The following is a 17522-nucleotide window of genomic DNA, read 5'->3' on the forward strand; positions in this document are numbered from 1 at the left end:
TATAATCTATATAAACATTATTTATTGTGCTGGCAATCTTACTCATGATATAAAGATTTTAATATTAATACTCTGATTTATTACTATACATATATGATATAACCACATTGTGTAACAAAATAATTGGATTAATATATACTATAATGACTTTAATATATATATATATTATATATATATATACACAACAACACATCACTAGTGTTGTAATAATAATTATATATATGATTTAATTATATATATATATCTTACTTTATCTATAGTGCTGTAATATAATATATATGATTTAATATTATATAGTGTGTGTTATCTATAAATATAGATATATATAGTGATTTAAATTATATATATATAATACATATCTATAGTGCTGTAATATATCATATATAATGATTCATTTATATATGTAGTGAGTTATCTATAATATATATATATATATCCTATATATATATATTATATAAAACTGTATTTCGTGCTGTATTATTTAGCACTATGACTATTTCCCGTGGCTAAGGAAGCCTTCTATGCAGAGACACTCCCTCCCTCCCTCCTCCGAAGGAGGCGCCTGGGCGGGGCTTATCTGTGACGTCACCCGGGAACGACGTCAGTAGCAGCGGGCCGTTTCAAGATGAGGCGGAAGTAGGCGCTGACCCGGAGTGTCTTTCCGGGTGAACAAAATGGCGTGGAGCTGCTGTTCTCGTGTGTGGGTCAGCGGAGTTGTGGGGGAGCCGAAGCCGAGGGCGCAGGTAAGGGCAGCAAGCGGCTGATGCGTGCTGTGGAGGGAGAGAGGCACCGGCGCCCCTCGTTGTGCAGGGCTTTCCCATAGAGCCACTTGGCTGCGTCCATCTGGGAAATAACCGGTTGGCACAGCTTTTACTTGTTGCCTGGCTTTTTGCTTGAATTCTGCGGAGTTGGTTTGTTGTGGGCCCAAGTGCTGGCGGCACAGTAGCTTCCACCGTTCTCCGTACGGCCCGTTTAAAGAGCGTTCAATCCAAGCCCCCCCCCCATGTAAGCTGTGTCATAAGGAGCCTTAAGTAGTGAGTCTTGCAAGCTGTTGGCCCAGAAATAATTGTTCTGTGTCCCAGATGAGAAGAGCAAATGTTTTTGAAGTGCTTTGATAGGGGTAATTGATTACCTAGATAGTACTATTTTTAATAATAATATTTATTTGTGTTCCCGCTTTTCACCAAGGAATCAAACTGATTCCAACAGCATAATAAAACATCAGACAATTAAAATTACAATTTCAAAAACCTCCCCCAATCATAAAAACAGTGACCAACCCATAAAAGAGATTAAACATCCAAATTTAAAACTGTCCAATAGATGAGCTTGAATTTCTTGTGCTTATTGCATCAAAATATTCTGAGTGCCATATTATGCAGAATTGCATCACAGTGTCAATTTCACTGTGTTCTGAAGGGTTCAGCTATTTTTAGATAAGTATTAATCTTACTTTAGCTGGATGATTTTACTGAAATCTATGTAAAAGGTTTATTGTTCAACCACTGGGAAGAAAAAGATATAAATTAACTAATGGCCCAAACAGACAGGCCAAAATAAAGCTGTTGGGTCTCTTTGGATGTATGCTCTTTAATGATGCATGATTCCTAAGGACTGTAGTACAGCTTTGGCGCTACTTCTGCCTCTTAAGATGTGTGTGTCATTTAAAGAGCATACCTCCAAAGAGACCCAAAGCAGCTTTACTTTGGCCTGGTCTGTTTCAGGACCAAGATACGCTGAAAAACAAAGGACAGAGGCAACATCGTGGGTACTGTGAAGAAATGACCTAGAGATCCTTGTTAGTGCCTTCATTGCTAAGAACTGTCAGGCTGTACATCTGGAACTCATATTGTAGTTTGAGCATCAGTTCCATCATGCCCAGAAGCAATGAAAGGCCCCCCCTTTTTCATCCAACTGCCACTGCACTGTCCTGGAAGGGAGATAGGAAGAGGCAGTATCTGATGGATGTAATCCCCCTCCCACACCGTCTCCAATTTCCAGGGGGAGCGGAATGGCTGTCGCATGACTCTTTTTTCATAAAAGTAAAGGAATCCTAGGATTTCAGAGGGGCTGAAATTAGCTTTTGAGTTATTATCTGAATAGGAAATTGCGTTTCCTTTCAGCTAATAGTAAACATTTAAAATGGTCAGGCCTCAGAGGAAAGAAGAACTGTGGACCTGATCCCTTCCCCGCCATATTCCCTTCTCCGTTTGTGTCTGTTGCTTTTAGATTGTAAGCTTGAGGGCAGGGAACGTCTTATTAAAAATAATAATAACTGTAGCCGCTCTGAGAGCCTTAGGGCTGAAGGGGAGGGTATAAATACTGTAATAAAATTAAATAATAATAAAATAAATAAAATGTATCTGTTTTGTGTTCACTTTTCTATTTTCCCCATTTAGTTTTACTTTGTATCCATATGCACACAGAAAAATGGGTTCAGAAGACCAGCACAGAAGGTTCCTCATAGGTCAAACTTGGAAGCTGGCGCTAAACCACAGAAAAGGGTTTTGTCTCCTGCAGTTCAGGACCCAGCCTTTCACAAATCTTCTCGTTCAGCGAAGAGCTTGTGAAGCCATTCATCTTCACAGTCGGGGTAATTATTTGGCACATGTTTGTATGATTTAACAAGTTGGTTTATGTGTAGCTTGAATGTGGGAAGTACGCTATGAAAAGACCTAGAAAAGATCCTGAAGAGTAAAGATATGAAACTGACAATAAAAGTTAAAAACATACAAGCATTGTATTCCCCATCACCATGTACAGATGCCAGAGCTGGACAATAAAGGAAGCAGACAGAAGGAAAATCCAACTCATTTGAAATGTGGTGCTGGATCAAAAGTACTTAGGATACTATGGAAGCCAAAAGGACAAGATGGGTCTTGGAACAGATCAAGTCAGAGATCTCTTTAGAAGCCAAGATGATTAAATTAAAGCTTCCATGCTTTGGCAATATAATGAGAAGGCTGGATCACCGAAAAGAGAATCATGCTCCAGAAAAGTAGAGGTAGAAGGAGAGAATGGCTGCATGCCAGATGGATGGACTCCAGTCAGGGGGTGCATGGGCATAGGCTCACAGGAGTAAGTAGAGAGTGAAAGATAGGGTTCTTGGAGGTATTTCATCCACAGGGTCGCTATGAATCAAAATAGACTTGAGGGCAGTAATAACGAACAAAGGGTTTTGCGCCCAGATCCATTGAAGCACCATGATTGATAAAGATATGTCTATAGGTTTGTCTGATCTGTGGAACTGTTAAGGCCCTGGCCTTGTATTAGAGGTTCCATTATAATCCTAAAGACTGCATAAGCTTCAGTGGCTAAAACTGTTATCAGATATTCTAGTATTGAAATTGTAACTTGGTTATCATGTTGCTGTTTCTGCGATAATCAAAGTTGCCAGAACATGTGTTTCCCCCCCCCTATTTAATAAATGACGATTCCTGAAAAAAATTAAATATTCTATGTTCTCTAGTTTTCAGGCTGTGCTTTTGGATCAGCTGCTATTTGGCAATATGAACACTCAAAGCTAGGGTCCCAGAACTTTTTGAAGATGCTCGAGCAGACTGGATGGACGAATGCGCCCACAGAAAGGGTGAACTTCAGAAGGCAGGTATAAGGAACTTATTCCAATGTAACAAATAAGCTTTCTTTCTTCTTACAATAGTGTAGTAAAACTCTGATATTCTACACTAATGAATTAAAGTAGAACTTTACCATTGAAGCAGTGAGGAAAACAACCCCTAGTGCAAATGTTCACTGAATTCGCCCCCCCCCTTTTGTGTTTTAATATCTAGAGAAACTTATCTAGGGTTCTCATGTGTTTCATATGTCTGAAGCTTCATATGATGAAAAATATTTTTCATACGGTGAAAAATCAGTGATGTAAAACACGTTCCTTATCAAGAGGAAAATTCTGTGTTTTATAATTGTGGGACATAGCATCATGAATAATTACTGTGTTTGACTGAATTGTAGCAAAATTAATATTTGTAAGCATAGATGGAATTGGATACTGTAATTCACTATTTGGAATCCAGCAGTACTGTATTATGTAGTACTATAATAATTCTGGTTGCATTTTATATACTAATGTTCTTGTTACGCTTGTTCTTTTATTGGTGCTGGTACATTAACACTGGGTGGGGGAAATTTGGATTAGAAACAGATAAAGCATGAAGAAGTTGGCGAAGAAAATATAACTGCTATCTTACTTGTTTGATTATAGACCACTCAGTGTCTTATTAAGTCATACTGTGACAGTATGAAGAGGCTGGGCTTTTAGTTGCTATATAAATAAAGGGATATTTTGTGTTCTAAAATTCAATGAGAGCAGGAGATTGGAATCAGTCCATAGTTAAGACACCATTCTGATGACTGGAAGATTGGAAGGTTGGCAGTTTGAGGCCCAAGTGCTGCATTATTGGAGCGTCATGTCATTAATCCAGCATCTGCCAGCCTAGCAGTTCGAAAGCATGCAAATGCAAGTAGATAAATAGGTACCACTTTGGTGGTAAGGTATCCGGTTCGGTGGCAGTCATGCTGGCCACCATGACTACCATGACTGCACAGAATGCTGATACCTTCCCACAGAAGTGGTTATCTGTTGTCATTTTCGGACAACACTGGCTCTTCTGCTTAGTAACAGTGATGAGCATCGCCCCCTACAGTGGTTAATGCTGCAACTATTACAGTGTAACATAATTACCATGGCTGAAATGCTCTGTTACAGTTACTTTTCATACTTTAAGCATACTTAACTCTGCAGCAGAAGTGCTAAGGAACCCTGTTGTGTAATTGTGAAGATACCTAACAGGACACTGGCAAAAGTGCCCAGTGCACATCAGGCTTGCCAGTATGGATTGACACTCTTTAGCTGGCATCCTGTTTGCATCAGTCCTGATGCACAAAAATCACTATGCGGTTCCTGTGTGTAGTATGTAACAGCAGCCCCTTGTTAGTACAGACGTTGCTAAACTGCTCAGTTCTGCTTCCCTCAGGCTTAAGTTTGCTTTTGAACATACCTTTATTCTATTAAGTTCCCAAAGTGAATTCTACCCCATGTTATTTGGGTACAGTTAGAATCTTTAGTTATAAGACCTTGGCAAGGGCAGAGGGGTTAAGATAAGTATGAACACTCCTCCAACCCAGTGAGTAATTAAACGGTTTTCTGTTTCATGTTGTGATCACAAAACAATGGAATTTTAAATGACCATATCGTCGTCGTCTGAAGGATCAGGCTGGCCTTTTGGGAACAGGATTAAATAACTAAGGAAGAGCTATAGTTAACATATTTTCCCTTAGGAAAATTCCAGATCAAAATATTTCATTTTTGTTTTGTTTGAAAACTTGACTTCTTAAATGTTCTGAATACGGTTGCTGCCTCAGTATCCACAAATTCTGCATCCACAGATTTAACCATCTGTGGCTTAAAAAGCAAACAAACCTTGATTTGCCATTTGTTAAGGGAGACCATTATACTATGTCATTGTACATAATGGGTTTGACATCCACAGATTTGTATCTCACGGGGGTCCCCAGCAGATACCAAGGGCCTACTGTGCTAAAGAATATAAAGCTACATAATGAAAATGAATGAGTTTAATTTTCCCCTCTTTTATATATTCTTTATTTTATTGCAGGGGTAGGCAACCTTTTTGAGTCGGGGGCCAGGTTGCTGTCCCTCAGACAACTGGGGGCGAAGCCGGGGGTGGAGCTTCCACCTCCAGGGGTGGAGCCACATGCCGGGGTGTGATCTCCACCTTCTGGGGGTGGAGCCACATGCCAGGTGTGAGCTCTACCCCTCCAGGGCGGAGCCACACCTGGGGGTGGAGCTCCAAAAGCATCATCATCATCACCACCACCACTATCATTGTTACAGCAGACCTTTGTTACAGCACTTTGGAAAGTTATACTGTTTCCCCTTCATAATAATAAAAATAATGAATGAAATAAAAAAAGCAATAATAAAAATAATGAAATAAAAAACAAAAATAAGTGTTATTATTTTTAAAATTAATAGAAAAAACCCAAGGCAGACCTGAAATGACTCACCTTTCACCCCTCCCCCTTTTCTCATTGAGAGGCATTTTGGCAGAAAGAACACCAGGGCAAGTAGTGTAGTAGTAGTAATAATATATAATAATAGGTACAAGCAAAGAAATTACTAAAATGCAAATGAAATAAACTGCAGGCAGCTGCACAGTTCAACCTCAGAAAGCCAACAAGGGCTCAGAGGGGATTTTGCAGAAGAACACCCAGCTAACCCTCTCCCCCAATGAACCAACTTCTGGCTTTGCTGTGGCTGCAGCTGCTGCCTCTGGCTCCCTGGCTCCTCCTCGCTCGTTACTTCCTTCCTTCTTCCTCCTCCTCCTTTCCCTGCTCTTAGGGGGAGGAGGGCGAGGTGGAGCCTTGCCAGGCCTGCTGCAGCCTCGGAGCCCTGTTGGAGTGCTACAGGGGCTGCAACAGGCTCCTACTGGGTGCCGCCATTTTGTTTTCAAAATGGCGGCCAATCTCGCGTGACCTTTGCCATCCTGAGGTCAAGTGAGACTTCGCCCCATTTTGAAACAAAATGGCGGCCGGAGCGGGAGAAAACAGGGAAATCGTGCGGCAGGAGTGATCGCGGGGCCGGCAGGAAGGCCTTGGCGGGCCGGATCCGGGCTGCGGGCCGCAGGTTGCCGACCCCTGTTTTATTTGGTTGCCTGAATAACTTTGTTCATTTGTTTCAGATTAACCTCTGGTGGAACAGTCTGAGCAGCGGGCAACAGGCTGTGTCAGGTTTGTGTTAGCTTACAAGTATTAGACATTCTCAGGAAGAGAAATATGGCAAACAGGTACAGTATGTCACTGTATGGCTTTCATACCATGCTTACAAGTTATTAGTCCTAAGGCAGTCTTGTCCAGCTATTTCCTATGCTCCTTTACATAGTTAAAATTTTATTCTGAAGTGAAGTATATGTTATACTGGTATGTGTGCATGCACACACGTACACACACACACACCACTTTCTATAGGATACAGTATAATATTATATTCAACATTGTTCCTTTCAGTATATTTTATGATACTGGCATATTCCTTTTGCCTTCCATTAGGCTTGCCAATGATTAGAGCTTTTTACACGAAATCACGTTACCTACATAGGAATAATTTGTCATAGCTAGAATGCTGAGTATAACAGCATGTTATATGGAGTTTACCCTATATAGTTCTTAAATATGATTGCCACAATTATGATAGTATATATGTGAAATAAGCTTTCCCTAACTTCAATATTTCAAAAAGAAAAACCTAATTAATGCAAATTTGATTTTATGCATATCAGTAATAACTTTCATCCCATTGATCCTCTTCACATACTTCATCACTTAGCAAAAAGAAAAACAAGGGTGTCAGTAGTGTCCTATAAATGATCTTTCTCAAGTCTCATTTAATAGTATATAAGTTAATTAAAAGTAATTTGTAAAAGTAAATATGTGTATAATTGCTTATCAGAGATATGAAAAAGCAGTATTATCAGTCTTTTATTTATTTAAAAACTAATAGAAATATAACTATACCACTTTTTATTTATATATATTTCAAAGCCATTTGAAGCAGCACCATCATAAGACAGTGGAATGATGAAAACAGCATAATAAAGTATGAAAGGGAATTGAATATCACTGATGGTTATGAAAGAGCCAAAGTAAACATATATATTTTAAAGAAATACCTAAAACCTGGTAGGGTCAGATGTACCACAAATGGGAGATCATTCTATAGATGGACTACCATCTCAGAAATGACCTGTCTCTTTGCCACCACCAAACAGAAATCCCAAGGCAGATATCTTACTGCATTTTGTTGTTTCGGCAGTCTAACTTGGCTTCTGTTTTCTTTTGCAAAGATTTGTCTCAAAATCAATTATTCCTTCTTAAATCAATATAAAAGTAAGCTTTTTGTTGTGCTTGAGTTCACAGAAACTAATATGAGAGATGTGTAAATTGGAATGTTTTACCTGTTTGCTTTGTCATTAAACCTTTTTGTTAAATTCATAGGCATTATAGCTGCAAATGTCTTTGTATTCTGTTTATGGCGGATACCTTCTTTGCATCGGATAATGATCACATACTTCACATCTAATCCATCTTCTCGTAAGTGTACTCAGTTGATAGTACATGGTAAATTGTACAGATTGCTTGTCTTGGGTATTACCTGTACAATTTTAGTAGATATTGAGAAAATTAGCTTTCATAATAGGAAGAGTTTGAATGAAAGGAATAAAAAAACTAATGAAACCAAATACTTGCATGGTGTTTTTATAGTTTAATATAAAAATATTTTATGAGTGAAATTTTTTGTTTGCCATGATTATATTTCTTAGATCTTTGGGTAAGAGGAAAGAATTGAAAGGGCATCAAAGCCTTGCAAAATGTTCCAAGCAATTGCACCAAAGGTTGGGGAGATATATATATCTTGGGTTTTAAAACCAAAGTAATACACCGCAGACCTATTTTTGACAGTATCAACTGTTTGAGAAAAAAAACCTTGAGATTAATAAATTAAAATTTGGGAGGCTTGTTTCCTTTATACAGTGGGTCCTTGCCTTACGCAGGGATCCGTTCCGGATCCCTCCGCGTAAGGCGATTTCCACCTATGCTCAAGCCCCATTGGAAACAATGGGGCTCGTGCATGGTGGCATGGCGGCGCGCAGGGCGCAACGGGCGTGCGCGCCCATTCAATTGAATGGGACGCGCCGCCCTGCACGTGCCCCGCAGCTTGAGCGCGTATGCTCAAGCCGCGTAAAGCGCACCCGCGTATGACACGGGCGTGCTATACTTCTTTTAAAAACTTTGCCTATCAGTACCAGTATCTTAGCTGTAGTTGAGAAATGAAGGATACCTTGGTTCTTTGCTTCTTCTGCCATTGCTGCCTTGGGTTTCAGAGTCCTATTCCTCAGATTTTATTGGAAGCTTTAGTGTTTTGTGGAAGTTGGCATATAGCACTTATTAGCTTGTTTGCAAGAAAGCCAGCATGGTGTAGTGGTTTGAGTATTGTATTGCAGCTCTGGAGACCAGGGTTCAAATACCTGCTTGATCATAGAAACCCACTGGGTGGCCTTTCACAAGTCATAATCTCTCGGCTTCAGAGAAAGGCAAAGGCAAACCCCTCTGAAGAAATCTTGCCAAGAAAATCCCATGACAGATTCATCTTAGAGGTCACTATATTATTGCAAATGACTTAAAGGCATAAACCTCACTTACAGGTCCTTTAATCCAGTCTTAGGCAGGTTGTTGGTGACCCCCCTCAAAACCCTTACACCAAAAATAACCATTCTAAAAATTAATTGACTGTGTCTATGAAAATCTCCCAAATTGGGTTTTAAAAACACTTCTCAAAACCTTCAAAAATGTGGATACTACCATGGTCTAATAGCTGCTTTTTCCTTGTTTGTCTAGGTGTTTTATGTTCTCCCATGTTGCTGTCAACATTTAGTCATTTCTCATTTCTGCACATGGCAGCCAACATGTATGTTTTGTGGAGCTTTTCAACCAGCATAGTTTCTCTTCTGGGACGTGAGCAGTTCATGGCACTATACTTCTCTGCTGGTAATAACCCTAAAATACCAGTCTCACCTGTTAAGACTTTTAAAAAATTGCCTACAACTTGATAGGTATAATAATAAGATGGTGTCATGTTTGGTGAATTTTAATTCATTAAGAAATAGTTGGGACTCATTTACCTTTGTTAAATGAGGAGCTCCCTAAGTTTTGCTCTGTAGACAAGCTTTGTGCTGCACACCAATGTACAATTTGACCATTGGGCCTAGATTTATGTGATCATGCATTTTGGTTTAATAGGATTGGGTTGCTAGTCCAATAACCATCTAATCTATGGTGGGTCATAGTAGTGGCACTTATTTTAGAGATATTTTTAAGAAAGGAAAATGGAGAATGATTGCCATATAAAGCAAAGCCCAAGAGCTCCTTCCTCCCAGTAATTAAGTGGGGGAAATTTTTTTTAGCATATGCAGTATTCTTAATTTTAATTGGATATGCTGCACTAGCTAAAATATTCTCTCCCTTTTCCGACCCATGAAGGTTGTTACATACTGCAAACCGTAGGTTGGTTTCAACATCTGAAACAATAGACAAGTTGTGAACTCAAAGGCTTTCATGGCCTGCAGCCATAGTTTTTTGTTAATTTTTCAGGCTATGTGGCCATGTTCTAGAAGAGTTTATTCCTGACGTTTCTCCAGCATCTGTAGCTGGCATCTTCAGAGAATCTTCATCTCCGAAGATGCCAGCCACAGATGCTGGCGAAGTGTCAGGAATAAACACTTCTAGAACATGTCCACATAACCCGATAAACCAACAAAAACAATAGACAAGTTGTCTTTTGATTTAGGGAGATTGATTAGATCAAGAGATGACAATATTTCCTAAATAGGAGAAAAAACAATAGAATGCTCTAATGACAGACCTTTAGCCTTCTCTGTTAGAGAGCTCTGCTGCCACAACAAATTGCAATTCCCAGAATTCTATAGCATTGAGCCATGATAGTTAAAGTGGTGTCAAACTGGATTATTTCTGCAGTGCAGATGCAGTCTTATTCCTGCAGCAGAATTGCATTAGGCAGAGAAAGGGGCAGCCTTAAAATTCAGGAACATTCTTGAAAAGCTCTTGAGAGAAGAATAAATAGAAGTGGAATTCTCATGAGACCTTGTTGATTAGTGCTTAAATTGAACCAACTTGGAGAATTAAATGTGTTGTCCTTGTCTAGTTGGTACTTGTTGGTGCCTTAAAAATTAGTGCTCTGTAGTGAAGCTTATTATTCTAAAAACTATGCATTTAAATAAGTAAAGGATAAAAATTTAACTAACTAGACAACTAAAGTTGTCCTTGAATAAAGCTGTGTTTCTAATTATTAAACTTTTTTCTAGGGGTTTTTTCCACATTTGCTAGCTATGTCTGCAAAATGGCCACCGGAAGGTTTGGACCGTCACTTGGAGCTGTGAGTCCTACTAAATGCCAATAAATCTACTGTTTTTCTGACATTATTATTGGAATCTAATATGCTTAACATAATGTATGTAAAGCAGAAATCAATATATTGTTTGGAGGGGGGAACCCTCAAGCAAATAACATGAATTTAAATCTTTTTTTTTTCCTGTAGGTCACATTCCAAGAAAAATATATTTTATTTCTGGTTAAATGGCTTATACTCCTCCTCCTCCTCCTTCTTTTAAAATAAGTTTATATTTGAATTTCTGAGTATCAGATGAGCTTTTTAGTAAAGTGAATAAATAAGTCTAAATTAGAAGGTTTGGTCAAAATGATTCTTTAGAAGAAGAACAATGACATCCAGAGTGTTTGGAAGGTCATTACAGCCCTAATTTTGACTTCATTAGATAACACTTGAAACTTAATGACTGTCATCAAGCCATTGGAGTTGTATGGTATGACAGACAGAAAAAGATGCAGACACTTTAACTTAAATTATGGTATAGGAACTGGCAAAGATCACCTTTGAGTATTGCTTGCCTAAAAAAACCCCTATGAACATTATGGGTTCAAGTTGTCAAGGGACCTGAAGGTGCACCCACACAAACAGTGGTCTGAACAGATGGCCAGAAAGTGCCGCCTTTGGACCAATCTGTGGGAATTGTGTGCAGATGACACAGGCCCCTGGATTGGTCAGAAGCCACTCCAGGGCTGGCTAACACAGCCCAAACTCAGCTGCAAAAGGAGCAGGAAAAAAACCTCTCCTTGCTGGCGGTTCGTTCCAGACCGTGGCAGCGACAGGCCTTGGGACCATGGTGTCTGGTTGCTGTGGTCCCATGCTGTTCAGTGCTCGATCGGGGCCATTCCAAACTCCTGCTTTGTTTGACCTTAATGTTTATTTTTTGAATTGAATAGGGAAGATGACCTTTACAGGTTGAGTCTCCCTTACTCAGAATTCTGAAATCTTAAATATTCCAAAAACCAAAACTTTTTTCATGGGTGGCTGAGAAAGTGACCCCTTACTTTCTGATGGTTCTGTGTATGCTCAGTTTGTTTCAGGAAGAGAAATATTTTAAATACTGTATAAAATTACCTTTGGTAAGGTGTATATGAGACATAAATTAATTTTTTGTTTAGATTTGGATCCCATCTCCAAGATATCTCATTATGTACATATATGCAAATACAGGTATTCCAAAATAAAAAATAAAAAATCCAGAACACTTCTAGTCCCAAACATTTTGGATAAGGGAGACTCAATCTGTATTTTTTCCATTTTTGGAAAGTAAAATTGGTTTCTGGTTGATTTCTGCTTTAATCTGAAATTAATGACCTTTTATAGTGCTGCATTTTAATGGCAAAGTTGACATGGTTTAAAATTGATGCTCTTAATTGACCTTTATTTCAATATCTTTCTAGTCAGGTGCTATAATGACAATTCTTGCAGCAGTATGTACGAAGATGCCAGAAGCCAAGCTAGCTATAATATTTCTTCCAATGTTCACATTTACAGCTGGAAATGTAAGTCATTTGAAAAACTGAAAGAATCCATTGCTGCTGTCTCCCAGTTTCCTGAGCACATTTCTGTTTTTGTTTGAAAGTCACAAGTGTATATAATTTTAAAGTTTAAGGCCAGGAGACAGATCTTTCTTGTTCTGAAAATCCTGTGCGCTTTTTTACACTGTGTATCATTCAGTTACTGAATGCAGAGTTTAATTTATGGATTTTTTGCATTTAAAAAAAAAATAAGCAGAATTGCCAAGGGGATCTGACAGCAACTAGTAAAAATGTGCTTGAGCTGAGGACTGAAAACAGAGTGCAGAGTTCTTTTGCTAGCCCATGAGATTTTTCCTTGTTTTTATAGAAGAAGATCTTGTACATGCTATTTCATAAATGGATGAAACAGTTCAGTTTCTTTGATTCCTTTTGACACTAGTAACTGTTTTAAGTATAAACATTTATAAAGACCCCCCCCCTCCCCAAAAAAATCCCCACTCTTGCTCATGTGGACTAGCTATCGTGCTGTTTGGATTTAGATACTACAAATTGTTCCACAGGTCATGGTATATTTTTTAATTTTTTTTAATATGACTGGCTGATTCCTTTTCTTCTTTATTTCTTGATGCATCAAATTCCTCCCATGTCTTCAAATTCTGGGAAGAAACAGCTGTTCTAAATTGTACTGTAATATAATACAAATAATTTGAAACATCCAATAAGTAAATTTTGTGGAAAACTGCTCAGCTTGATGAAATCTTAATCCTGTAGCTGCTATTGGATAGCAGGACCTAAGATTAGTCAACTTGAAAGTTCCTGATTGGATTTGGTTTTGTTTACTGAAATATTTATGTCCTATTTTATATCTCAGAGCAGCATACAGATAAAATCAATGTAAAACAGTTTAAAGGAAGGAGGAGTAATTCAAATAGTTTTAAAAAATGATAGAGGTAGGACTTAAACTCAGATCTGAATTTAGTCCTCACACTTGTTGTAAGTCATTGATGAATGTGAAAAAGGTGCTCTTTCTGAGAGATGGTTTGTAATTTTACTGTTTGAGATGTGTGATATATGATATAGTGTTGCTGTTGAATGGGGGTATTTTCATTGCTTTACTTACTATGTCTCCACTTCCAGGCTTTAAAAGCTATAATTGCACTGGACAGTGCAGGGCTTGTGTTAGGATGGAAGTTTTTTGATCATGCAGCACACCTTGGGGGCGCTCTCTTTGGCATGTAAGTTTTTTGTAGTCTGCTATTACTTTCAGAAGGTGACACTGCTTTTTGTTTAAAATAATCGTATACAGTAAATCTTTTGTGTCCTATAAATCACTACTGACATTTTCAGTTGACTTGCTTAATGAAGCTTGAGGTATAAACATTTTAATATTACGTGAAGAAATTTCAGTTCGGCCTGTGTTTCCATATCTTTTAAGGTGGTATGTAACATACGGGAATAAGCTTATATGGAATAACAGAGAGCCGGTGGTGAAGGCTTGGCATACAATGAGGACTGGGAGCCCAAAGAAATGAAGTGGGACTCATGGATGCTGCATTTTAGAAGATACTTGTACAGTAATGCGTGCTACTTTGAAGACATGAAAGTGGATTGGTCATTTTATAACTGGACAGGAAATACTGGGATTTTTAGTTCCTAATGTCATAACCCACACTTGAATATAAATGCATTTGGTAAAAAGTATGATAGAATGGAGACAATAAAAATTTGTATCTTGTTGCTTTATTAAGTGAGTCTTATTTGCTTGAGATAGTTTTTTAATTAAAATAAAACTGGATTCATTGCTTGCTGATTTAAATTAGTTTAAAGCAGAAATGCATAAACAGTTCTTTTGATTATGTACTTCATCTGTTTGGTAGCCTTGGCACCAAAGAGCTTTGGTTCATAAATTGTTATAAATTAAGGAAAATTTCTTCAAAGATCAATTGAAATGAAACTACCACATTTGTTTTAGCTGAATTCAATAGATAGCAGCTGTTCTTCCTAATTTGCTATCAAGCTATTAAAGATGAAAAGTTTCTCAGAAGAAAAGCAGGTGGTAATTCTAATTTATTAGGAACATTGCTGAATTTATTTTAATCATTGAACATGTGAAGTCTTGGGTGTGACTAAACCTCTATTTTGCTTCCTCCAGATTTGATTTGATTTAAAATTACAGTTTTTCCTGAATACAAAGAAATTGCCTTTTTTTAGTAAATCCTTTTAGAACACAAACTGAAATGTAGTTCTCACTGATCACTATTATCTGATTGGTTCAGGTGATAGCATATCAGTAGCTGGAGTTCTTTGAGGTCAATGCCTATTTCTTTTTCCTTGCTGCAAAACTCCAGACAGGAGGTATCCAGGATCTCTTTGCTAAGGTCATAATCTCAGATTGTGTGCTGGGGGAAATTATTGTGCAAGGTGTTACAGAAAGCTTTCTGAAGCAATATTAAAAGTATGTACATTGGTTTATGGGAGGATATGCCAACAGGGTGCTGGCCAGGGTTTTGCACATCTCAAAAAAAACAAACAAAAAACATTGGCTGCCTTTTCAGTGTGTCCTCTTCTTTTTAAAGCCATCTGCCCTAATTTTTCTTAATTGCATTGTGTAAGGAGATTATCACACGAGACTAAAAAGCAGAATTTTAAAAGGATAAAAGCATGTTTGTTTTATTTATATACCGCTATTCCAAAGATCATAGCAGTGAACAGCAAGTAAGCTAATTAGCAAGTAAGCTATGGCTTGCTCTTACAAGAATGAGAGTCCACAGCATTTATTTTTGTTTATTTAATTTCATTTCTATACTGCCTTTCTCCCACAAATGGACCCAAGGTGACTGATCATCCTGATACATAACTTGTACTCAGGATAAGAGACTGCCATTAGAACATAATATGGTGAAACAATGGTTCCCAATTGCCAAAGAGGTCAGGCAAGGCTGCACAGCCTATTTATTCAACTTGTATGCAGAAAATATTGTACACACAGGAAGCCTAGAGTCAGAGGCAGGAACAGTGAAAACTGGAGGAAGAAACAGTAGCTTAAGATTTTCAGAAGACACAATACTTCTAGCAGAAACCAAAAAGTACCTGGAACAATTATTGGAAATAGAGGAAGGTGCCAAAGTAGGCTTAATGGTGAACGTTAAGAAAACAAAAATAATGACTATAGAAGATCTACAAGTATTCATCCTAAATAATGAGAAAATTGAAATAGTAAAATATTGACCAGAACAGAGACTGCAGTCAATAAATCTGAAGAAGACCTATGAACAAACTGGACAAGGTCCTAAAATGTAAAGATCTAACTCTGAACACTAAAGTGAAGATCGTCCAAGCCATCGTATTCCCCATCAGTATGTATGGATGTGAGAGTTGGACAGTGAAGAAAGCCAACAGGAAGAAAACTCATTTGAGTTGTGGTGCTGGAGAAGAGTGTTTAGGATACCGTGGATGGCCAATAATGCAAATGGGTTCTAGAAGAGTTCAAGCCTGAACTCTCCCTGAAAGCCAGGATTACTAAATTGAGGCTGTCGTACTTCGGCTACATAATGAAAAAGTGTGACTCATTAGAAAAGACAGTGATGCTGGGAAAGGCAGAGGGCAGCAGAAAGAGAGGAAGACTGTATGCCAAATGGTTGGACTCAACCAGGCAGAGATGAGCCTGCATGTCCTATGTGAAGCAGTGGAGGACAGTGGGGCTTGGAGGTGTCTCATCCACAGGGTTACCATAAATTGGGGTTGACTTGAGGGCAGTTGACAACAGCAACAACAATGAATGAGAGATATTCAAGTCACTCTATCAGCAACAGCCATGCCCAAGTCCTACAGACTCAAGGCCTCTGCATTATGGATGTTCTTTTCTCCTTGATCCTTAAAACACATAGTTTCCAGCAAACCCTGTGGATTCTTTCATGGAAAAGACATCTGTACCCTTTGCGTATTTGGTATAAATGCTTACCCATCTGCAGCCTCCTGTGTTGCTTATATGCTCTCTCATTAAATATTCTGCTCAAATAAGGCAAGCTAATGACAGCCTAGGGAAAAGGGGGAAAAACCGCTGATCTGAGTGGGTTTGTGTCAATTCTTGCAATCGACTCAAGCGGTTTGTGAACTGGGCTTCTGCTGGAAACACTCTTGTCCTTTTTAAAAAACTTTGATTCATGAGATGTTTTCCTTTTCCTGAACATGTCCTACACTTCAACCACCTGTCTGGGGGGGGGGGATTCCAAAGCGTCTTTCATTGGGAGCAGGACTAGGCAAGCATGAGTTTACATTTAGGGGAGGGTTTTAAAGCTTTCCTTGGGGGAATGCCCTTCATTTTAAGGTAGCCTTGTCCTTCTTTGTGGTGAGGACCCCTGGTTCCGCTGCGGCAGGTCATCCTGGCACCTGATTCTTCTTTGCTGCTGCTGCTGCTGCTGGCAGGTTGCAAGAGTGGCCCTGTTGCACTGCATGATGCTCTCTCTCTTGGACTTCCTTTCAAGACACCAGGATGGGAATAGCATTTCAGCTGCAAGAACGGCAAGAGGCCAGCAGTTCCTAAAGAGATTGAGAGAGAGAGATGGGGAGAAGGAAGGGGGCATAGGGTGGCAGAAAGCTCAGTGCCTGGTGTTCTGTCTCCCTCCCTCCTCCTCCTCTCTTTTTGGGCATCCCTGGCAGATGCTGCTGCATTAAGCTCCTTCTGTCGGCATGCAAAGGGAGGGGGGAGATGGTGCACAGGGGCATCACGTGTTTGGCAGCCTCAGAAAGAGGGGCTGAGGGGCACCAAAGAGGAGGGTTGGGTGAAAGGGGGGAAGAGAAGAAAGCAAGTGGGGAAGAAGAGGAGGAGGAGGAGGAGGGAGAAAAGAGGCTGCTCTTGGCGAGCGACAGGGCCAGCAAAGGCGCGCAGGCCGGGCGGGAGGGCAAGGCTGCCCCCCAATCTCTCTCTCTCTCTCTCTCTTGCCGCAGGTCTCCCCCTCTTCCTCCCCGGGGGAGAAGCACTCGCCTGCCTCCATCCCTGCCTGCATCCCTCCTTCGCCCACCTTTTCTTGCATCCATCCTTAGGC

General features: G+C 39.4%; 1 protein-coding gene across 1 annotated transcript; it reads left to right on the top strand.

Moving 5' to 3' along the window:
* The first annotated feature begins 674 nt into the window (after nt 1-674).
* PARL (presenilin associated rhomboid like) lies at nt 675-14220 on the top strand. The gene is given in 15 exon segments (XM_042460362.1): nt 675-701; nt 703-743; nt 2400-2419; nt 2422-2559; nt 2562-2593; nt 3470-3515; nt 3518-3572; nt 3574-3607; nt 6723-6771; nt 8035-8130; nt 9436-9585; nt 10920-10990; nt 12400-12501; nt 13615-13712; nt 13913-14220. Coding segments are annotated over 15 exon segments (1056 nt in total). The 3' UTR covers nt 14010-14220.
* The last annotated feature ends 3302 nt before the right edge of the window (nt 14221-17522 follow it).

Source organism: Sceloporus undulatus, chromosome 3, assembly GCF_019175285.1.
Source record: "Sceloporus undulatus isolate JIND9_A2432 ecotype Alabama chromosome 3, SceUnd_v1.1, whole genome shotgun sequence".
NCBI lineage: Eukaryota > Metazoa > Chordata > Lepidosauria > Squamata > Phrynosomatidae > Sceloporus > Sceloporus undulatus.